Source organism: Protopterus annectens, chromosome 6.part1 (assembly GCF_019279795.1).
Source record: "Protopterus annectens isolate FY-2018-M chromosome 6.part1, PAN1.0, whole genome shotgun sequence".
Classification (NCBI taxonomy): domain Eukaryota; kingdom Metazoa; phylum Chordata; order Ceratodontiformes; family Protopteridae; genus Protopterus; species Protopterus annectens.
Window position 1 is genome coordinate 192431067 of NC_056738.1, and position 25230 is coordinate 192456296.

A 25230-nucleotide genomic window follows, 5' to 3' on the forward strand; every position below is an offset into this window, starting at 1 on the left:
AGTAAAAAAAAGAATTAAACTTGGTTGAACTAAATAAACTGAATATGCTTTCTTTTAATTTAGTTAATTGAACTTATTTACACTTGGGTGAGTAGCTTTGTTATTTTATTTAATTCATCATCTTAGTTAGAACTTGCTCAATCATACTGTAGGTTCAGGCAATTAACATTCAGGTAAGGAATCCATAAGTAGGTTAGAGATATGCTCGTGATGACATCTACCAAACCAAAGCAGGGGTTAAACTTCAGGTCAGGGGTCCTTGGAGACTTTGCATGTCTGTCCTGGTCCACACAGAAGTTCCTTGTTTATACTTCTATAGCCCAGAGGATCTTTAAGGAAACTTAGAAGTTGTATTGCAACTTGGCCAAGGTTTAAAACAGACAGCCTCTACTTAACATTACTGGTAGTTGTAGAGCTATGTGAGTCAGTACCCTCCTTTTTGACGGCTTCGGGGAGAAACATTAATTCCACATGCTTATTTAGTTCTGTTAGCTCTAAAAAAGAAAATGGAACCTTTACACATTAGCCTGTTTCAACTTGCAAAACCGAGTGGGACAATAGTAAGCATGTCAATACTGCTGATTGGTAGAAGGAAGGGAAACACTGAAAAAACAGTTACTATTCACTTTAAAACTGGGGAACATCTGCATAAAAATATTTTTTTAAACAAATCAAATAAGGTAAGTAAAAAGTCAGCAAATATTTACATGTACATACTGAATGTGTATGTCAAACAAAAAGACTAATCAGAAAGGTTAAAAGGTCATAATCCAAGGTTTTCAGCCAATAAATTCATGTTAGTAAGAATCACTCTCGGTCAAAGCTACATAATTCTAAAATGCAAACTTCTACACTGAAACAAATATATGGAGCAGTGGCAGGTAAAGTGAAAAGTAATAATTCAGCATTTCAGTATTGCATTTGTAGTACAGTATATACATCCATACATGTCTATCTGTATACCCTGTTGTATATTTTAGGGTCACTGAGGCCAGAAACTATCTTGTCCAGCGACAAACAGAAAGCAGGAACCAGACCGTAGTGGGATGCCACTCCACTGCAGGGCAAGTATGCTCATGCATTCACACATACACTCACAAAGGGATAATGTATCATTGCCTATCATCTTGCAAGCCTTTGCAATGAATGCTGAGGGGAAACGTGATCTCAGCAAAAAAACATGTGAACATGGGGAATACATGCAAACTTACATTCATAGATAACCAAATAAGACTTAAGCAATGGTTCCAAGAGCTGCAAGCCAGTGACACTAATCACTGCATTGTTATGCCAACCTACTGTATAAATCTATCAGTTACCTATAAGTAAGGACTTTTATAGGTTGCATTTGATGACCAACTTTCATGGAGTGAATCATTAATTAATAAGCTACTGGTACAGGCTTATTTGATACTGCAGAGGAAAATTAAATGATGTGGAAGTCCTGTGGGGTAAATTCTCAGAAAGGACTGTTTGATGTAACTGCTGCTCATGGAGATGTGCCAGGAAGAACATTAATGCTAAAACATAATTTAAAAAATGCTGGTCTTATTTAGGGTGGGATTCAAATTGAGCCTGGTTACTATCTTGTAATTAATACCTGCAAAGCAGCCTTACAGTGAAGGTACTTAGCAGACTGTGGAGCAAGTCCATCAAATATTAACAATGAAACTCTTCATACTGTGTAATGGATGGTGAAGCAACTCAGTGGATGATCTGTGGATAAAGTTCAGAAGAGTTTTATTCATTGCAAAACTAAGGCTGTAGTATATGAAACTGATCTGTTATTGATCTCGGTACAATGATTTTACAGAAAAAATGTATAATCTATCGGTGTCATAAGGCTGATAGAAATGTTTGCTTATGCTGTCATTACACAATGATGTATAAGGTGTACATACTCCCATGGAGAGATGCGTGATGCTTCTGTTTCTGTGATTCCCCTCACAGTTGCAGTACATGTCCCTTAGGGTCTTCTTTCCCATCTACAGTTACTCCTTATTTTTCAGGAGCACTCCTTTCATTACCCATAAAAGGAAGCCACATTCTTGCTTTTGGAAATCTCCCAACTTCTATAACGAGTTGCATGCTTATTGTCCAGGAGTGTCAATCCCACCCCCCCCCCCCCACCAGCCCATATCAAAAACTGCATGAGCGGGTGTCCAAGGACAGTTCACCCTTTACAAAATTACTATTCATTGTGATACAGCATGCTTATACACAGTGGACCAGAGTGATTCTTAAATGTGGTAATAATGAAACATAGTGGCAGTCACTTTGCATGCAGCATATCTGCTATGGCGTCTTATGACTGTTGCATACTAATGATGTGCAGAGTGGTTCAAAGAAAGTACAATACAAGCATTTTATCTCCTACCCTGCATCCCAATGATAAAAATAAATTAAGAGACAGAAAGACAGGGCCTGCTCATCTGTTTGGGCCACTGCAATTTCTTGTCTTTATGGCTTAAGTCCAGTCCAAGAGGTGTATAGCCCCTTAAAGTTTTAATCAGGAATAGAGGACAACTGTACAACTGAGTTTAATATTCTCTCATTCTGTGGGTCAGAAACCCATGTTTTTCTAGAAGCATGCACTGAGTGACAGGGTGTGGAGGATACGATTGAACTGCAGCACAAACTTACCCACCCTGGGGCGAGGGAAGCAGCTCTGGCCAGTTGCAGTAGGGACAGCTGCTGGTGAGTGGATGTATTGCTGGCAGCAATGGGCCTAACAATGCTCTGTCTGTAAAATGCAGAGTCATTGTGGGTACTACTGAACGCACTCTTCCTGATGAACAGCTATTGCAAAGCTCAAAATATTTTATGGGGAATTCAGTTAGGTTAGTTCGCTTGACCAAATCACATGTCCAGTTCTTACTGTCATTTCTAATTGAATGAGGGTGCTGTGCAGCTCTGATCTGAGGAATTGATGAGCTATAGGACTCTTGCTCAGGGCAGAGATCAGCCCATCCTTTTTTTCTGAGTGGGAGACACTGGATAGCTCTTTGAGGAGGAAAAGAACAGGCCATTACACTCTCGCTCTGCACGGGATGCAGTGAGTGCACCCACCTAGGGATTGTGGTTAGCACCCCTAAGCCCCAATTCTTTTCTCTAAGTCAGTTGGCTGAAGCTAGGGGAGCTACTGGAGTAGTAAGATAGAGAGGGAGGCAGTTGACAGTGAAAAAAAAAGATTGTCACATTAATTCACGTATTATGCATGCCGTAATAGAATTTGCTGTGTAGCTAAAACCCTTGCTGAACTGCAAAATATGTGATAGACATTGGTGAACCCTTCAGAAAGATAGTGGGCAGTACTCACATTCTGGACTTGGTAGTATGGAACAGGTAACAGTGGAGCTACTGACCGTAATGTGTTACAGTGCTTTATGTTCAATGTTTCACTGAAACCCATACAGCAACTAAACCTAAGCTTCAGCGTCATGTAATGTCTGCTTCTGAACTGTATCTGCTAATGTAGTCTATATACTGGCCTAGTATTAATAATCAGAAGCTTTGCCATGTGTCTTTCAAACTACTTTTCATATTAGAGCAGACCCTTGCAAAATGTAACTGGTGACGTAACAGTGCTTGCTGGATGCAGACGTCATATTAAGTATGATGTTTGAAACGCTTTTCACCTTTCTTAGCAGTGATAGCCAAGAAAGATCTCATTTGGGCCACAGTGGCACAGGCTTTAGAAGTTTTAATGTGTCTTAGTGTTGCAAAGAAAAAAAAGTCAGTGATCCTTGCAATCCTTCTGTTAGTTGATATAGTGACTTCAAAGTGCAGCATTCCTGAAGCTTAAAATTAGCGCATCAACATGTGAAAACCTGCTCTTCACTTGAATAAACACCAATCTGGACTCAAAGATAGTCCCGAGATGTCTGTAAGCATCCAAACAAGTGAATTCTAGATATTGTCTTTCAGATGTCTTGTCTATTCTAGTTCTGGTGAAATGCAGAATAATTCTGTGCTGAACATGTGAAATGCTTATTTCTTCATCATTGATCTTTTTATTTATTTTTATTTATTAAGTTACATTTTCTGTATATGCAATTTCAGAGAGGCTCTAAAGATAAACCTGAACAGATTTCCCAGGAGCTGACCACTGTGAACAAAGAATATGGTGAGAAAACTCGTAATTTTTTCTTCTTATGCTTGAAGGTTAAAGTTGTTTACTTGTGTTGTGGTGGAGGAGGAGGATTGTTTTTACATGCTGCATATAGTTACAGAATAACCCGAGTGAGCATTATCTGTCATGTTCATGGTTCAGCGGTCTCACATATGTGGAGGTATATCAGGAGATTGCAGAGTAGAAAAGCAGCCTCCTTCTTATCCAGATCTTTCAGGTTATAAAGTCACACTCCTTTTTTGCATATTGTGGGAGGTGAGGTAGATGAATTTTCAGAATTGTGCATCAGTTTTTTTCTAGATGCAGCTGTGCATTTCTTCGAATAAAGTTAAGCCACAGAGTGACATATACCATTAGATTAAAATATTAGCCCTGTAGGTGCACATGATTTATCATAATGGAAATAATCACATAATTAATTCAAGCTGCTGACTGCCAAGTAAAATGTCAAGAATTGTACTGTGTTGTAGAACAGACACCACTTATCTAAAAAAGAATAAGTCAACTTCCCCCATGCTAAAGATCCCACACCACTTATCTAAAAAAGAATGTCAACTTCCCCATGTTCTCTGACTAAATCTCCCTAGTTAGTATGAGGACCATCTCAGGTAAATCCTGAAAAAAAGGTTGTTGCCCTAGTGGCACTAACCTAGCTAACAAAATTATAACATAAATAAAGAATACATTAGTGAACACAAGTAGTAACAGTCTCAATTCTGAGCTACAGATTTAAGGATAAAGAAAATATAATTAGGGAAAATGACCCAAATTATGGACACTTTTTAAATTATGGTACTGCTAGCTTAGAACTTCTGAAAACATTTTCTAATTTTAGGACTTAACTAAGTCCAGCACGAACAGCAGCAAAGCAAAGCCACAAAGCAGCTCAGGCAGGCAACAAATTTTACAATTTGGCAGCACAGTCCCGGCAAGTCCCTTCCTCTCGCAGGCAGCAGAATGCAGATTAAAAATGAATGGGAGGAAAGCAGCTTGATGTAAGTCCCTCTCGCAAGCGTTTCTGTTCAAAATGGCGGCAAAGCAGCTTTTCAAATTCTCGGCAGCAGCAGCTGCTCGCAGCCAGCCAGAAATGATGACGTGAGCTCAAGGAGCTCAATTCCAACTGGCTGGTAGTGCTGAAGGAACTGACGTCATCGCGCATGTGATGGCGTCAGCTCTGACAGCTCGAAAATTTAAAAAAATAAAAAACAAAAGCAAAGAAATCGGAAATGAAGGGGTGCCACTCGGGAATCGTGGCACCCCTTCATTTGGATCCCAAAACTCGGTAAAAACCGAGTAATTCGGGATGGTTGAGAGGTTTGTTTGAACCAGATGAGCTGATTACAGTTAATAAATACAGAATACTGCCTCGTTTTCCACATCCTTTTACCGACTTCTTAGTTCAATGATTATTATTGTTTTATTTGCTGATGTGAAATGACTGACATGAATTACCAGTAATTAAGTAATTTTTCTAAGTCTTGCAAAAATATATTCTTCAACATAATTTGCCATACATGGACTGATTGTTCATAAATTCATGAATGATAGTGCCAATTGCTTCATCGCTGTCAGCAAGTTTACTGTTTATGATTTAATACATATTTAGATATAGGTTATGATGCTGTTTATTCAGGTTTTGCATGGTATAGTTATGAGTGTGAAATATAAATGACCAAAAGTCACATAGCCATGCATGAGCAAATGCAGCATAAGTCATACTGCTATGCTAAAAGTAATTTGTTGTTAAAGCATGTGGTAGAGGATCACATGGAGTTAACTTTTCATAATTTTTACAGAAGGTGTTATACAGTATGATAAAATAGGGTTGATGTTTGTTTGAGTAAACCTGTAAAAAAACAGACTTAGAAATTATGCAGTTTAAGCCCCTTTTTTCCATAAATAGTAATATAGGATACGATTGTTAATTTTACTGTTGGAGATTTCCTATGACTATATTTAGTTAGAATGAGGTATTTTCTATACTGCTACTGAACTAGTAGTAAGTAATCAGTTAAATGAAAATGCCATTCAGAGTTGTTGTGTCTTATGGCTTTTCCCAGTTAGGGGTCGCCACAGCGGAACTCTGGTCCGCTAATGATTGGGAGTAGATTTTTACGTGCTGAGTTGCCAGCCCTGACGCACAACCTTCAACGAAGGTACGCCCATTCACGCATGTCTCCACACAGACGATGCTCTAGCTGAGAATTGAACGGGACAACGTCTTACTGTGAGGCGACAACGCTACCGCTGACCACCATTCAGAGTACATATCTTAAATGTACATGAGATATATTTACATAGTGCCCTGCCTGCTCTCTGCAAGAAATCAACATCTCTGATCAAAGTTCTGTGTGATCTGTGTGAAGGTGTATTTACAGATACTATCCTGTACCCAACATACCTACATACATGGTCTGTTTTTTGCAAGAAATAAATATATCTCTGCTTTTAGTATAGTGTGTATCTGAATCTGTTTTATACATATATATATATATATATATATATATATATATATATATATATATATATATATATAAACACACAGACACACAGGCGCATAAATTTGTATTATATATATATATATATATATATATATATAGTTACGTTACATATTCATTAGTGTAACTTCTGATACTTTTTAACAAGTTTTACAGTTTATAGGTGGTTAAGGGTTGAGGGTGGGAGTATTTTGTAGAACAGAAATAGAAAGGGCCCTGTACTTGCCCAGAGTCTATGACCATAAAGTATGTAAGCAATGCCAGATGACATTTGGAAATGTTATACAGACACGGGGACCCACAAGAAAATTTATTATCAGCAGGAAGAAAGAATTCATTGTGCCAGTATATATTAAGAGAGCAGTTCTGAATGCAATACTACGTACCATTTCTAGTGCAAGAAAGTCATCTTCATAAAACATGTCAGTGAAATAAGCTGTTAGGCGGCAGACAGCAGAAAGTCTGACTAACTCAGCACATGTGAGCAAATGGCATAAGCTTGAACTTGCTATTCCAGAGGTCCAAATGTTTGAGTTCTTCATCTCCTATTGGAATGTTGAAATGCTCAGACTTAGGCATACTACACGGAAGCTGGGGCCTTTAAAGGGACACTACTTTCAAACAGAAATACCTTGTGCCTGATTTTCATTTATTATTCCAAAACAAATTGCTTTTAGTAGGCTACGGCACCTTTTAATTTCAAGCCTGTGTATTCTACAGTGCCATAGCTGCTATTCAGGCTATTTTCACAATTAGAATTGCTAAGACTCTGTTGAAACCTGAGCCAGCTCAATTCCCTGAATTATACAAGGGTTCCTGAAAAGGTGCAAAGTAGGGATGGTGCAGTGGTGCACCAGATAGCATTGTCACCTTACAGCAAGAGGTTCTCCGGTTCAGTTCTTGGCTGGGGTGCCTTCTGCGCATGTTCTCCCTGTGTTTGTGTGGGTTTCCTCTGGGTGCTCTGGTTTCCTTCCACATTCCAAATACATGCATCTGGAGCATTTCTCCCTGGGCATCCATTGAAAATGGGCTCTATCCCAGTTGGACATTCCCAGTAAACAAATGTTAAATAAAAATAAATTATATTATTATCAATGGATGAAGGGGCTATGACTTCAGGCCCTCAATTCTTGCTTGCAAATTATGTTGCAACAATGCAATAAAAATGTTTAAGTGAAGGCGTTAAGCTAGCTTATCTTGCATAAGGTACATTCTGTATAGTTTGTATGTGTGTTACATACAAATGCACTATTTATGATATTAAGATGCAGACTACATGTGATGTTTTATTGCCTTGGAGTTCTCTGCTTGGTAATGTTGCATTATGGTACAGTTATATTTTAAATGCATTGCCCTGTTCTTTAGTCTGATGAAGTTCTGATACAATAAAGGAACGAAAGCTAATCATACAAGCGTGGGTTTTTTTCATTTTCATTTTTTTAGTAGCAGAAGTTATTTTTATTAATTTGCCAGTTAATGTTTTCAGGTTTTCTGCAGTAAATCTGACTCAGCAGGACATAAACCTGCCAAAGACTGTAGGGGATTGGCTGCCATAGTAGGTACAGAAATGAGTCAGCAAAACTGGGTGAAGGGTAGAAGACCCAAATTATAGGGAAAGGATTTATAAATAAGCATGTGCATAGTAAAACAAGAAGGTAGAGAACGGAAGATATAGTTTGAGCATACTTCTTTGTCAGGGGCAATTAGGTCTATTGGAGCTGAGGAGAAATTACAAAGGCAGTTGAAAGGACTGTAGGGGCAGCTGGAATGGTAAGATTCAAGGCGGATTTATGGAAATACTGTTTTGTGGTGAGAGGGCAGTAGAACCTTGGAATACCTTATAGCAGACTGCAGGGTAACAGTTGAGTTTTACAGTGTGTGCAGCACATAGAAGAGGGAAGGGGTTAGTGTAAAGGGAGGGTTAGCAAAGGAGATAGACACAGTGGGTAAACAAATATGACAGTTTGTGTTTTTCTGTGTGTTTGCTTGTGTCTTTGTATGTAAATGGTCATCATATACACCAGAAGCGTGGAATGAAGAAAGGGAGAGAGAGAACGAGTGAGAGAAAAGGAGACAGAGATAGAGGATGGCTACATTGTGATAATCAGATGAAGAATAAAGGAGTGTACGAAACTGGTTGGCCCAGCAGTACATTCATGCAGTGGGTAGGCCATGAGATTGCATGACTGAATTTAAAGGAAGCATGGAAGATGAGTAGGGGCAACATTCAGAAGGACAACTGTTATTTGGTTAACATGGACATTGGTAATTATACTTACGTTTGTAACCAGGAAAATAAAGCGATTGTGAAAGCTAAATCTACACATAAGGAATCACTTGTAAGAAGGGCTGACAAGGAAAGATTTTACAAATGTGTCACCAGTCATATGTTCTAATGGGATCACTACTTCATGACAATGAGTTAGTAAGTGTGACAACTGGCATAGAATTTTGTCTATATATATCATATCTCTCAACCTCTTAGAGCAAGAAATCTGGATGAAGCCATAAATAATGGGGGGGGGGGGGGGGGGCAAAGGCCTTAAAATAGGGAAAGTTTTTAAATATTACTCTTATAAACTTAGAAAGTTGATAGAATAACATGTTTTGCTTTAGCATGAAATTCCTGAAGGGAATCAAGTCTGGGAATGTCTGTCATTATTTTCCGTCTTCAGTCTTTAATGACTTGACAATAATTTGCCAAAAAAAAAAAAAAACATTTATTAAAACTGGCCAAAAATATGAGGCAAAAATCTGGACATTCTGTGAAAATCTGTACAGTTGAGAGGTATGGACACATTTGCCAGTATAGCAGCACCTTCAGGCTCTATATTACAGTCACTTTCTTGCAATACTTGTCCAGTTATAAATAGGGGAACAATTGGTCTATCACAAAAAGAAATAAAAATGGTAGTATGGGCCCTTGCAACTTTTCTGGGTATGTCATTTGTTTGCTAACGAAGTAGTAATATACCTTCTGGTGATTCCATGCATAGTTCTTTTATACCAGGGCATGGTAACCAGGGAGTAACTATCAACAATTGTCTTGATTAATACAGAAAGAAGAGTCAGTTTTAATACAGAACTATGTGTTTTACATTATTGTAAAGCTTTCGGAAGGTGCCTGATTAGTCTCTTGAAACCTATGAATAAGTACACACTTCAGCTTGATTCTAAATGTGGCTTTTTAAAAGAGAGGTGTATGCTGACCAGACTAGACAACATTTATGAAGCTGTTAGTATAACCCTTAGACATGTGATTTTCTGTTGTTATGATATACTTATATAAGGCTTTTATTCTTTACCCTGTGCTGGCATTACTAACATTTTAATGTCATAGTAAATAAATTCACACATTAGTAGATGGGTAAGAGAGCAGTTCAGCATTAGATTTCAAAGAGTCATTCTTGTGGGATAAACCAATGACTGGAATGATATACAAAGGGGATACTGTTATGTAGGGACTGCTTGTGTAAAAAAGTTTTATTTATCCTAGTTTTTATCTAACTTCCCATAATTCTAAGTTGTTGAGCCTATAAATAAACTAATGGCATTAAAATATGCATAGGATTAAGATTAATATCTATAAATAACAGCAAACAAGTTAATAATTACCTAGGCACTATTTATACATAGATAAAGAACTATGGTCTGTGCCTCACTGTGTTGTCTGTGTGTGACTTTAACCATGCACAGCAAAGTAAACTCAGTAGTCATGTTTTGGCAGAAAAATGTACTTTCTCTTCAGGGTGTGTATGTGTGTGTGTATATGTGTGTGGGTATACCTGATAACACAATGACACGCCAAAACACCAACAACGAAATAACAGACATGAAAAAAATGACAAAAAAAGTTCAAAAACACGAAACTTCACATGCCCGACAAACCAAAATCCCGACAATCAACAAACCAAAATACCTTTCCCGAAAAACACACACACAACACAAGCACGCCTTAACATGTCAGTGTTCTCAGCATTGGGATTCTCAACTGTTGGTCTTCTCCGTTGTCGATCTTCCGGTGTCGATATTCTCATCGTCGGCATTGTGCACTGTTGGCATTTTCAAGTAGACCTACATATATATATATATATATATATATATATATATATATATATATATATATTCTTTTTACTAAGCACCTCACTTTATTCAGCATATATTTCATGTTGGGAAGATTTTACAGGGGTTGGTAATAAAGTAAAGTCAAAATTATTGCAGAAGTCATGGTCACTGATAATTCAGGGTTGAATATATCCATTTCCTATCTTACCTCTGAAGGATCTCCCACATATAGAGATATAAACTTTCCATTTTGAAGGGCATATAAGTAATGGAACAACTGCATGAAAATCTCAGTGTGAAGAAATCTGTGGAGTTAATATATAGGAGAATAATTGTTTTTTATATATATATATATATATATATATATATATATATATATATATATATATATATATATTATACAAGGTAATCTGGTGTGAACTACCCCTAAAGGGCAAATATTTGTGGTTTCAAATTATGTAAAATTATAAGCATGTTGGTTACTGGGGTAAATAATGTAAAATAATATCACTTCTCTAGAAGAAATGCCCTGGATGAGTGAATCAGCATACAGTGTATTTATAAACTTAAGGCAATATTTAGTACTGTTTTGCAGCTCTCAGGTACACATATTCAATGCACATTTCTGCTAAACAGGATGCCTCCCTGACAGCATGAGTGACCACCTACTTACATTTGTAATAAGACATCGCACATATCAGGAAAAGCCTACCAATTACCAGGTAATAAGAAACAAAAAAAACTTCAATCCATCTTGCTTTATTAATACACTAAAATAATGTAACTGGACTCCTCTTCAAGAATCTCACCCTTGACAAAGCTGTTCAGTACTTCACCTCTACCTTCTTGGATATCTTAAACTCCCAAGCTCCTCCTAGAACTGTCAGAGTCAAATCCAGCTATGGCTTGTGGATGACCAAAGAGACTAGATCCCTGCTGAAATCTAGAGATAAAGCCTGGGGTCACTGGCACAAAACTGGATTCCATACAGATAAACAGATATACCTTGAACTCTGTAGCATATCAAAAGAAATGTGTTAAAATAGACAAAATAATCTGCTACCACAATACAAACTAAATACCAAAATAATCCCCAAATATTCTGGGCAACCATTAACATTCTCTTTCCTGGAGATGCATGTACTCCCCCACCAACCATAACTGATACCTCACTCAGTATTGCCACCCATTTCAATAAATTCTTCACTGAATCCATTCTGGCCCTAGCTAACTGTCAAAGCTGTTCATCCTCCAAATAACCACCCATTTACCATGCTACAAACAACAGCTTTACCATCCATCCTGCCTCTACTGATACTATTAAGATACTTCTTAAACTAAAACTTACCATCTTAGCTGCTGATAAACTCCCAGCTGAATTTCTGAAAATAGCTGCCGATGCCATTGCATACCCTGTTTCCATTCTCATCAGCTGTTCTATAGCTGAAAACCTAGTTCCTGAGATCTGAAAAATTTCTCACATTTCACTCCACAAAGGGGGTAACTCTAAAGAGTTAACCAACAATCGACCTATAGCAATACAATCACCTCTGTCCAAAATACTGGAGAGGTGTATACTCCCACAAATCATGGACTACCTCAACACCCACAACCTTCTTACAAACACTCAACATGGCTAGAGGCCCCATCTCAGCACCACAACAGCTCTTATGTCTTTCACTCGTATAGTAAACAACCACAGAAATAATGGCAGCTATGTCTTGGATGTCTTTCTTGACCTCTCTAAGGCATTTGATAGGTTAACCACAACAAACTCATTAATTCCCTCACGGAACTGAATCCACCATTACCTGGTTTCAAATCTGTTTAACAGGTAGATAGTAAGCATTACAGTAGAGGCAAGAACTCTCTCCTTTATTGTCAGTCACACTGGGCATGTCCTAAGGCTCCAGCCTTGGTCCTTTACTTTTCTCTGTCTTCACTAACAACCTCCATACCTTTACTCTAAATGCCTCAATCATCCAATATGCTGATGACTCAGTCCTAATCTGTTCCTCTCCTTCCCTGCAAGAACTGCAATTACAAACACAGGCCTCTTTCCTTTCTGTAGAAGAATGGCTTACCAACTCTCAACTAATACTAAACCCAAATAAAACCAAACTTCTGATATTCCAACCTACTAATCACTCCATTCCCATACCCACATTTACTATCACTTCTAACAATAAAACAACTATCTCTGCTGTCACTCACATCAAGCTTCTAGGAGTAGAGATACACTGCAACATGAAATTTGACAGTCACATTTCACTCACCATAAAAAAGTACATACAAATTAGGGGGACTATACAGAAAAAAAATAGCACAAACACATCTAATCTTTACTCTTCTATATGCCTTCCCTATCCTCACCAATCGTAGGAAATCCGATTTAACTAAACTTGCTGCCTGCCATAACAAAATTGCAAAATTTGTCTCCAATAGCCCACATCAAATGCACCACTGCTTAGCCTTTAAACAACTCAACTGGCTTGAACTTCCCCATCTTCTCCTTTACAACCAGCTTGTACTAACCCATAAGATTCTAAACTACCCTGATAAAACCCTTGCATTACAAAACCCATTACATTCTTATTCCAGAACTAGGGTCTTATGCTCGAATAACAGACCTCTCCTTCAAGTTGCTAAAACCAACAACTCTGCAGGAGCCTCCCTCTATTCAAATTTTATAGCTAAAAAATGGAACACTTTGCCCACTAACAGCCACTTCGTCAGTAGCTCATTTTAAAAAATCTCTAAAAACGCACCTACAAGCAAATTGGATCTGTAACTGTGACTCCCCAGGCTAGTCTATTTCCATTTCCTTCTGCTCACCCAGGGTAATCTCCCCTCCCTCATTCTCAGGCAGAAGACTTCTCTGCATCTTACAAGTCTCTTTCGTCATACCTCTCTCTTCCTCTCAACAGCTACATCTTCTTCTAAGTATAGACAGTTGGCGTATACTTTATATTATTATAATACTGTATCATACTGAATGCTATTTGGATTGTACAGTTTAAAGCGTTTTATCGTTGTACATGTGTAGTGAACCATTTTTCATCTTACTTCTTTTGATGTATATTCTTAACTGTTATCCTTGTGTTCCTTGATGAATGTATAGCATTATTCTGTACTTATGAAATTGTACTGGATAATCTAGGTTATATGTGGATCTTATTTCTAGCTGATGTACAGTCTTAAGTGTATTATCCTAGCTTTCTATTATGTAAAATGTATAGTGTTATTCTGTACCTATGAAGTTGTACTTATTAATTTATGTTGTACGTGGAACTTTTCTCCCTGGGCATCCACTGAAAAAGGACTTGTGCCCAATTGGACTTTCCCAGTAACCAAATGTAAAATAAATAAATAGAAGATTATAAACATAAAAAAATTAATTTAGAAACAAAACTTATTGTTTTTCTGAATATAAGTAGCAATAAATGTTGACTGCAATTGAATCGATTGTCACAAACATTTTTGAACTAGATAAGTATAGGAAAATAAATGATTTGTGACTGATTTATCAGTCATACAGAGTGGATTCATTATTTCATGGAAAATTTATAAATGAAAAACTGGGAGAAGAAGAGGAGGACAATGTTCTGATTAGAGAATGAAAAGTCCATCTAGACTAACACAATTACTATCACACTGTTAATGGCTGAAGGATGTAGTAGAATAATAAAGCTCCTGGACCTCATGAAGTCTTAAAACAAAGTATAAGAAAGATGCTCAAGATGAATTGAAAACATATTTGAAGTTCTAATTCAAAAGTTAAATAAAGTTGTTAAATTTGACAACTTCATGAATGACAGGAATAATTATTACAAGCTATAAGCATGTAGACAAAAGAAGTACTAACATGTAACGACTAATTATATTAATACACACTTCACTGAAGACATTCAGTTCTACACTGTTAAAAATAAAAATGAAATTAATACACTGGGACTGTCAAAACAGCAGTTCATCTAATTAGAAGGAAATTCAGTCAAAGTAGATTGTTAAATTCTACAGCATGTAATAGAGAGATGAGCTCATTTTAGAAAGCAAAAAATTGTTTGCTTATTCGTAAATATGGAACATGCTTTTAGCTGTGTGGAGAAGAGGAAATTATAGGATATTATGAAAAATTGAGGCTATCACAGTGATTTACTGGATGTCCTAACAGAATTACCTAGCAATAATCATTTTAGAATGAGTGCAAGTTCAATATTTGGGTATAGCAATTGGTTTTCCACAAATGGGATATAATGCAGGAGTTGTATTAATTTACCTTGTTTTTTTTTTATAATTTATATTAATGAGAAAATAGGAAAACTTCACAAAAGTTGGGAACAAATTGTGGAACTAGATTAGCAGTGAAAACTCAGGTAAAGGGCTAATAAACTTTGTAAAACATACACTCGGAAGGTAAATATCAATTAAAAAAATTGCTGGTATTTATTTCTCAATTTATGGAAGGAGTGTGCCAACAATTTACTAATGCATGGATTAATAAGATTTAATAAAGAATTTGGAAGCTATTATCTAAAACCACTTAAACTAGCAATAAGATCTATGCTATCGAGTCTGATTTCATATGCATCAGAGATATGGTTTTAAAAGACGGATAATAAACATTAAAATAGTTTCTCTAAAATGTTACGATGCTTCTTCGGTTTCTCAACATCTTTTCTTGCAGTGGAAAACAGACTTGGATATGAGGAGTGTTACAAAATGATTGATTGCAAAACATCCACGTGGCTTGCTAATGAAGCAAAAGACAGAAGAAAAAAATGAAATGTAAAATTTCTGTGGATATATCCTGCTCTAAAATGAATGTTAAGAAATGTGCACATTAAAGCAGACATGTTTTGCTGCTGTTCTCAGTGGTTTTTATTTTTTTATTTAATTTTGTTCCTGACTGAACTTGCTGGATCTACAGCTGTTCACTATTGTGATTTTTCTATAATACCCAGTCTCCATACTTAAAATGTTAATACTGTGTCTCTTTTTTAACACCTTTATTGAATTTTCACTTGTGAAACAGGCAAACTTACATTTATATAAAAGTAATCAAACCATAATAAGTTTATATTTATAAACATTGTATGTTTTATATATATATATATATATATATATATATATATATATATATATATATATATATATTTTTTTTTCCCCTATACAATATAATCAAATCAACATTACATAAATTGTTTAGTACCTGCCTTCTCTTAAACCTCATTCTTCCTCTAATACATTTTTGGCATCCATTGTTCTCAATATTCACTTCAAGTATGGTTAGTTTAGACTAATTTCCATTTTCTAGTAATTGCTTTTTGTTAGCCACCACAAGTAAACTTAACAAGGCTTTAAAATGTCTAAGCAATTCATATTTATTTTGTTTATTTTATTTATTTAACATTTGTTAACCGGGAAAGTCTGACTTGGAACGAAGCCAATTTTCAGTGGAGCCTTGGGGAGAAACGCTCCAGGCGCATGTCTTTGTAACGTGGGAGGAAATTGGAGCACCCAGAGGAAACCCACACCAATGCAGTGAGGACATGCAGACTCCACACAGAAGGAACCCCAGCCGAGATTCGAACCAAAGAACATCTTGCTGTGAGGCGACAATGCTACCGCTGTACCACTGCGCTGTCCATATCTTGTATCCCAGCTGAAAAAAATTTCCTTAGTTACATTTAGTTGCTTACCCAGTATTCCTGACAGAACACACTGTAGGAAATTTTTAAAGTCTGCTAACTCATTATACTATGAGAACATATACCCCAGGTACCTCTTTTTTCCCCTGTACACCTCCAACATTTGCCATCTATCTGAGGAAAAATTCTTTGGAGTCTGCTTGGGGTATAAAAGTAGTTATACAAACACTTATCAAGGCAAAATCTTAAATCTTCTACATTTTGTTGCATATTTTGGAGCAGTACACATGCCCTCCCATTGCTTCATTATGAGCTGCTTGTCTAATCTCTCTTCCCAGTCTTTTCTGATCTCTTCTGGTTGATTCCTGTAGTTATTGTGCAATATTTTGTAAGCCCTACTAATTATCCTTCTTTCACAGGTCTGTTCTAGATTCAACTAAAAACTCAATCAGTGCAAGTCGTTCATTTAGGATTCCCCTATCCTATTCTCTTCACCTATACTCTGATATCAGTCCCTGAGAGGGAAGTCGATCTCTAGCCTGCAGTCCAAATATCTACTTAGCCTCTTCCCATTCTGTTACTTTTCCCTCTGTAATTATTTGTTCCTGACACCTTGATTCCTTTGCCAGCTTTGTTCAGTAAATTTCAGCCCCTCTTACCTATTCTTTGCACCCCCTAATTGCAGTCATCCCTATCAGCAAACTGTCCTTATTCATTCCTGTGTTGGCTTAGTTCTTTATATACATTCTGCTACTTTACGAATATAGTATTCTGTATGACTGTTGTTATTCTCTTTAAAGATTTGTGTCCAAAATCCCACTTTTTCTGTATTTCTTAGATTACCTTGCTGCTTCATCATCAACCCTTTTTCACTCTGAACTGAGTTTTCTGCTTGTGTTATGCATAAGATCTTTAATTGTGTAGCTCCAAAATATCCCTTCAAATCAGGTAATCCCAAATCTCCTTGTTCTGTTGGAAGGATCAGCTTATCACACTGGACTCTTGGCCTCTTTCCCTCATAGATAAAATCCTGCAACTCTTTATAAATTACTATTCACAGCTTCTCCTTTGGTTGATAAAAATATGTCCGGCCTGTGTATAAAACTAAGGTGACTAAAATATTTGTATTGCTTTTATCTTGCTATCCATATCCATAGGCAAGAGCTTCCATTTTCTCAGTGTTTGTATTATCTTTTGTTTAGTCTCTCCCCGTGTATCCTTTGCTACTGTAACATAATCTTTTTCAACCCATACTCCCATATAGTTCATTTTATCATGGCCCCATAAATATGGATACTGCTGAACTAATTTATGAGTGGGTACATAGTTTACAGCTATAGCCTTTGTTTTATCTTCATTAATTTTATACCCCCCCCCCCAAAAAAAAAGGGACCTGTCTCAGAATGTTCCACAACACTGAGATGTCCTTTTCTGGTTCTGTCAGGTACAAAATAATATCACCTGCAAATAAAGCCAGCTTTTCTTGAACACCATACCAATTATATACTTGAATTTCTGAGTCCCTTATATTCTTTGCCAGTGGTTCTAAATATAACACATATAACAAAGAAGAAAGAGGACACCCCTGCCTGGTTCCTCTGTTCAGACACATAGAGGAACCGTCCCACTTTGATTTGCCTCCAATTCCTCATACAGTATATCCTTCTAATTAACCTTGTTATTGTATCACAAGATGGGGGAGGGGTGGCAAAATAGTAAAGGTCTTTACCTCATATATGCACATGGTAGAGGGTTTGATTCTGATCTGGTGTTATTTGCTAGGCTTAAGATGGACCCCAGATATCACAAACAACTTGCATGCTTTCAGAAAACATAGTTTTTAACCTTAAAGAAACCAGTGTTTGGCTTTTATTACCCTATTATCAGCTTGTAACCATGGAAACGTAAGAGAAAAAAACATAGCCCTCAACTGCAAGCTTCTAAAGACAAGCTAAAACATTTATTGCTATAGGAAAACTTTGTTATATTCAGAGTTCTCTTATTTATTTGTTTCCACTTAAAACTTATTAGATTAATCTAATACACCCAAATTAAAAATAACTTGGTAAACAGATGTAACCAGGCTGTAATACAGAATGGGTTGTTTTATTTTCATTGAACAAAGTTATTAAGTGCTTTCGGCTATGCACAGCATAGCCTTCATCAGAATACATTTCCTTCCAAAAACTACTTCCTTAAATACAAAATACTAACCAATCACAGGCATGAATCAATTAACTAATTAATACACAAACACTACACTTCCCATTCACTCGTTTAAAATTAATATTATTAATCTATATTCTAACACTTTATATTTAAAACAAACATATTCAAACATAGTTAAAAAGTCTGATTTATACATTCAAATTTCATCACTTGTTTTCAGTATGTTTCATGTTTTGTTTACCCTTTCCTGCAAAACTGGGACAATGGAAATACTTTCATTTAAACCAGGGGGGAACATTGCTGCAGTTCTAAATTGCCATTGTGTATACACAAATATAGTACTTTTGGGATGGGAATCTAATTACATATTCAGTAGCCCTTACTGGAACAAAATACATCTATATTCCAGATTGTTGGATGACATATTTGTTTTATGGAAGGGTACAGAAGATGAAATTTCCAAATTTATGATGTATTTAAGTGGTACAACTGAGTTTTTATAGAGTTTACTTTCAACCATGACTTTACAAGTATCAATTATTTGGATGTACAATTTATTAAAGACATGGATGGAATTAGATCACGTATATACAGGAAAGAAACATTTTGTAACACTTACTTACACTTTGGGAGTAATCACCCTCCAGCGCAAAAAAGAAGTATAGTGAAGGGACAGGCAGTGAGGGTTGCATGAATTACCTCTCACTACAAAAATCTAGAAGATGAATTAAGTAAAATACAGACAATGTTTGAAGAGAGAGTATATCCCAAGCAGTTAGTTAAGGAAATTATCTCAGAAGTACATAAGTGGGGCACATATCTCCCATTATTAGGGGTAGGGCTACAAAAAAAACCAACTCGGAAACCAGTAAGGAAAATGACAAATACAAAAGAGCATGTGTACTAGAATATAATTCTTCAACTAAGGAATTTAGGGAGATAATTAAAAAGAATTGGAACCTTTTTAAAACTAATCAAGAAATACACAAAAAGTTGGGAGAGGGTCTTAAATTTGTGAACAAAACAGGGTATAACATCAAGAGTCTCTTAGAACATAAGCTAGAACCCAAAACAGTAAGAAGAATGGGCACTAGACCCTGTGGAATGTGTAAACAATGTTGCTTTATACACAAAGAGAACTCAGTAGTCTTAGATAATAGGATGAAAAGCAGAGTAGTATTTGCAAAAGGGAACTGCATGAGTAAAGGCGTTATGTATTTAGCTGTTTGCAACTCCTGTTTAGCATTCTGTTTGGGAAAGACAGAACGGGCACTCAAGAACAGGGTGTATGAACATGTTAATGATATCACAAACAAAAAAACAACAAGTGCATTATACAAACATTCTGAAGTATGTCACTCCTTTATCAAATTTACATTTGGAATTGTAGAGCAAGTTAAATCAAATCCTGGGGGGGGGGGTGACTGGAAAAATCTGTTAAGGAAAAAAGAAACACAATTTTGCAGGAAAGGGTAAACAAAACATGAAACATACTGAAAACAAGTGATGAAATTTGACTGTATAAATCAGGCTTTTTAACTATGTTTGAATAAAAGTTTGTTTTAAGTATAAAGCGTTAGAATATAGATTAATAATATTAATTTTAAACGAGTGAATGGGCAGTGTAGTGTTTTGTATTAATGAGTTAATTTATTCATGCCTGTGATTGGTTAGTATTTTTTATTTAAGGAAGTAGTTTTTGGAAGGAAATGTATTCTGATGAAGGCTACGCTGTGCATAGCCGAAAGTGCTTAATAACTTTGTTCAATGAAAATAAAACAACCCATGCTGTATTACAGCCTGGTTACATCTGTTTACCAATTTATTAGATTAAGCCAAGGGTCTTAATCCAGACATTCACCTATGCAAAAGCAAGAAAAAAAGATATCAGCTCGACAAATGTTATGATCTGTGTACTTTTGCACCCCATCTCCTATCTCAACAACTCAAGATTACAGCCTAATAACTTGAACATGCTTTTGTCTAGCCTGTTTTTTTTTTTAACTTTTGGCATTGAAATGCCTAAATTTCTTAATACTAAAAAAGAAGAAAAAAAAAAAAAAAGAGGACAAAAAGGCACCTGTTTGCTTTAGTATCATTATCACATACAGGAATGACTAAAAATGCTTTACTATAATTTATACCATGAAAAGTTTCATAGAAATACTGTTAAGAAATGAAAGTGTTTTACTTACAGTTACCGTTTTCCTTCCTTTTCCGTTCCCCTCAGTGTCCTTCCAAACATTAATGACATGAAGTGAGGCAAATGCTTTTCAGTTCCCCACAAGGTTAACAAGTTAACAAAAGTCCACTCTTTCCCCTTTTTCTTATATTGCCTTATTTCACAAATGCAATTGATGCTTTGAAGTCTCACATTTATTCAGTAATTTCCACGTTACTGGTCTTCTTCCTGTTCATCTCCATCTTCAAATTCCTGTTCAGTTCCAAGGTACTCCCAATTCCTCTAATGAACTCCTGTGCTTTTCTCCATCTCTCAGTCATTTTCCTTTGGGATAGTAGAAAATGATTCATTGGCAAGCTCTTTCCATTTGCTTTATTATCAGAAGAATTAGAGGCACAGTCCCTTTCCACTTGATGGCTTACTTTTTGTTGAACAGACTTTTGTATTTCCTTCTTAGCCTGTTCTGGATCAAAATATGACTGATTTTCCAGGAAATAATATTCTGAAGACAGGTGGCTACAGCAGCTTGAATCTTATACCTGTCTCTCAACATTCTCTGATTGTTGGAATAAATTTGTTTCTCTACTGCCTGGTATACAGTGAATAATCATTTTCCACAAACACTCTACTGTGTCCAACATTTAATACTTTACCATTTTGCTACAGTTTTGCCAGGATCAACTCTTCCTGTGGGTAAGTTTGCATCTTTACTAATACAGGTTTTGGCTGCTTTCTCATGGCCAGATTTGGAGCATATACATGTGTGCCTTTTCAATTATAAGTTCCTGCTGTTGGAATACCAGTCCAGTTGCTTATTTGTGCTTTCATAAAATCAATACAGTCTCTTCTTTCTAGTTTCTCTGGTACAACAGAAAATTTCCAATTCTACCATTTTTTGAAACATGTCTTCTTGAGCAGTCTCATACTCGGCCACTTCTGATTTTTGCAGTTTTATCAGTTCATCCAAATATCTGTTTAAAGCTTCTTCCATTTTTCAACCTTTTGTTATGAGTTGATGAATCTACTTTGAAAGGTTGAACCTCTTATAATCAAAATCAGTTGTTGCGAAACGAAAATAGCAAAATCTTAAATACCTGAATGGCAAATTTTTCCCAATGTAAGTAAACATTTGCCCAAACTTAAAACACACACCGAAGTAAGTAAAACCCAACTAGGAGTCTCCCACACCCCCTCTAACTATATATATATATATATATATATATATATATATATATTATATATATATATATATATATATATATATATATATATATATATATATATATATACCAACTCATGGATAACACTACAGTTGAGAAAAGGGAATGCTGGGCAAGTGTTTACTTACCCTGTGAAAAATTTGCTGTTCTGGTATTTAAGCTTTCACAATTTTCATCTCACAAAAATGGATTTTTATTATATGAGGTTAGACCTTTCAAGGTAGATCTGAGTCAATATACAACTTCAGTATTTCATTTATTTTAATCAGCTGTGAGCACATTTGACTTATTTTTTCTTCTAGGTTACTGGAAGCCACGTCTTTCATCAAAGTTGGAGCTTGAACTGCTTTTTTGCTGAGCAGCTGCAGGATTCTTCCCAGTCAGTGCTTTCTCTTTACCTTTTCTAATTTATTTTCTTTCAGGCTCTCTTAGTTTCTTCTTTGCTGGTATCCAAGCAGTATACTTACTAGCCAGTAACTGAATGTACCAAAAGAGACAATGTTCCTGACCCTTGTTTTTCAGTTTATTTTTTCACACTGGGAGAACTGAAGTTAAGCTGTTAATCAGTGTGCAGCCATCTTGGAAAAAATAACATCATGTTTCTTTTGGAGTCTTTTTTTAATGGTTATACTGGATTTGTTGATATGTTTATGTATATTATTTTTTGCTGGTGATTGTGAAAAGTGGTCTGTTTTACTCATTTTGTAATATGTACCTGTTACTGTTTCTTTTTTAATATAGCAATTTTAAATTTGCTTTGTACTTGTATTTTTTTCATTTTACAAGTCTGATTATTTTCTATTTATTACTTATTTAATCTTTATGTTGTGTAGTGTGTTGCAGTAGTCTCTATACTGTGGGAGAGTGTATTTTCCATGTGAAATATATTTGTCCTCTGCTATAGACTTTCAAATGAGTTACCTATGATTACTGAGAAATGGCTACATGTCAGCAGTTAGTGACTCAAATAACAAGGGCTGCAAGTCTTTCTCTCCCTAAAAAGATTGAAGCTGCTAGTTTCATAGACATGAATCTCTAAATGTAGCTGTTCTGTTCTACATTCTGAGATATAACTAGAGCTGCTAAGTTTTTTAACTCAGAAAGTTTACCATTTCTTTAAGAAAAATGTGATGATTTGTGGCTATTTTAAATTAAAAAAATTGTAGGAAAATAAGTTAAAGATACTTTTGAAATCCTCAACATTTTTAGTAGCAAAGGAACATCTTAACGGTTATTTACTTATTTCTTTTTTATTAATTGATTTTTCCCTATAAAGATGGCTTTTCCCATCCAAAGCCTCTAAATCCATAAAGCTATGTGAAAGAGGATAAGTTATTGTCTGCATGTGACAGAATGGGATTGTACAGTGTTGATGATGATACTTTTTAGCTGTTGTTGCTTTGAACAGAAAAGCAACTTGAAACTAGTAGAAAGATGAGGATGGAACAGGCTAGCTATTCAGATACTACAAGAATGAAAGTGAACATATGCAAGCATGCATTAGAAAGAGAGCAAGAGTGGGTGATAATAGGCAAAGACTGATGCAGACGTTTATGAAGGAATAGAGTGTGGAACCTTTTTAGCTGGTAGTTCATGCATTGTCAGTGATTTATCTATTTTCAAACAGGAAGTAGGTGGAATGGTAGAGTCCTATCTAGGTCATCTGGTGCCTTGGCCAGTCCTTAGACTAGCACCACCCCTCAACCTGAAGATGTGAACCACAAAAAGAGAAAGTGTTCTGAAGCTGAGAACACAAAGAAATAGTCTTATGAACTTGGAAACCTGCTTCAGTTACTGACACATATTGAGCTACTAAATGCACTCATTTAGCAAACCATGATATCGGACATGGCCTCAAATTAATTTTAATACTGCTGCACTTGGACCCCATTAGCAACTACTAATTGTACCTGTTAACAGCTTGCCCAAAAAAGCAGCTCACTCTAAGCCTCATCCTTACAGCTCTGAGGAGGACCAGGGGAGCTAATTACTGCTTTTATAGCCCACAGATAGGTTCATAGATTAGTACTAAGCTAACTGCCCTTGCGAGCCATTTTAAGCCTAGACAATTATCCCTTGTGAGATTCAAACCCTACACCTTAACCATTGGGCCACCCTCCCCACTCCAAGATATTTCGCTAATGCATGACCTCTGAAATGTTTTAATCTGGTGTTATTGATTTTAATGTGATGTGGAAGTTGTCTTTACTGTTATATATTATGTATTTAAATACTATTATATGAAGTTCTGTTTAGTGCTACATTTCACACATTTAGAGACTGAACAAAAAGTGGCAGTGTTACAAATCCATTTGTTTTGTACGGTACGTAGATTTTGTTTCACAGTCACTCTTGTGTTTTTAGAGGTCCCTCCATACTTTAGTGTATCCCTTTAGAGCTCAGAGTGACCAGTTGAGGGTGGTTATTTTATAAGCCTTTTTCTGTACCAAGGGTAAACTAAAGATTCCCTAATTCAGTGCTTTCCTAATACCTGGTTTATGTTGTACTTTGTTTTGTTAGAATGCTGGAGCTCCTTTTGGCAAGCAGTAGGCATAAAGTAGACAACCAGTCCTGTATACTACACAAATCCACTGAAGATGCACTCATGCCCATGAAGAACTAAATAGTTACCGATTCACCTACTAAAGTTTTTTGGGCTATAGGAGGAAACCTCAGTAAAAATTCATGCAGGCCAATGGGAGGACATGCTGAGTCCACCCAGAAGGCACCCCAGCCAAAAAACAAATTTGAGAACAAAGTGCTGTGTGGTAGAAAGTTGAATGTTCAAGTGTATAGTGTTTGTCCTATTTTTATAAAAAGTTCGTAACCGTTTGTTCTTTCCTGGGCTCATTAGCTCTTTCCCTCCCTCTCTGATAATACAAAATTGTCTTCTGTTAACTACAGTGTACCCAGTCCACTGATGACTTTTAAATGAAATAAAGCTCTTCTTACTTTTTAAAGTATTTCATCCTTTTATGAAGGAAATCATCCAGCACTGTGTCTCCATCCCAGTTCACTCCAAAATGACTAATTAAATAACTTGCGCAAATGGACAACCCACACATGTACTTATTACCCAAAACTACAATTTATTTCCTTGAGTCCCATACCCAAATGCATCAGTTTACAAGCTTAGTAATATTTTAGTCATGTTGTATGTAATGTCATTTGGTAACCCCAAATCATTATAAAACATTAATGTGAATAGAAAAATAGTTAAATTGTGTACTTTTTAAAGTTAGCATTTCTTCCTGATTTTTCTGTTTATATCAGTAATGCAGTTTACTTCTGCTTTACAGTTCCTGTTCATCAG

At 36.1% G+C, this 25230-nt stretch overlaps 1 protein-coding gene across 1 annotated transcript in view; it reads left to right on the forward strand.

Moving 5' to 3' along the window:
• CCDC69 (coiled-coil domain containing 69) overlaps positions 1-25230 on the forward strand; it is a 931420-nt gene that overhangs the window by 600004 nt on the left and 306186 nt on the right. The window contains exon 2 of the mRNA XM_044075644.1: positions 4063-4126. Within this exon, the coding sequence (XP_043931579.1) occupies positions 4063-4126 (64 nt within the window). The remainder of the gene's footprint in view (positions 1-4062; positions 4127-25230) is intronic.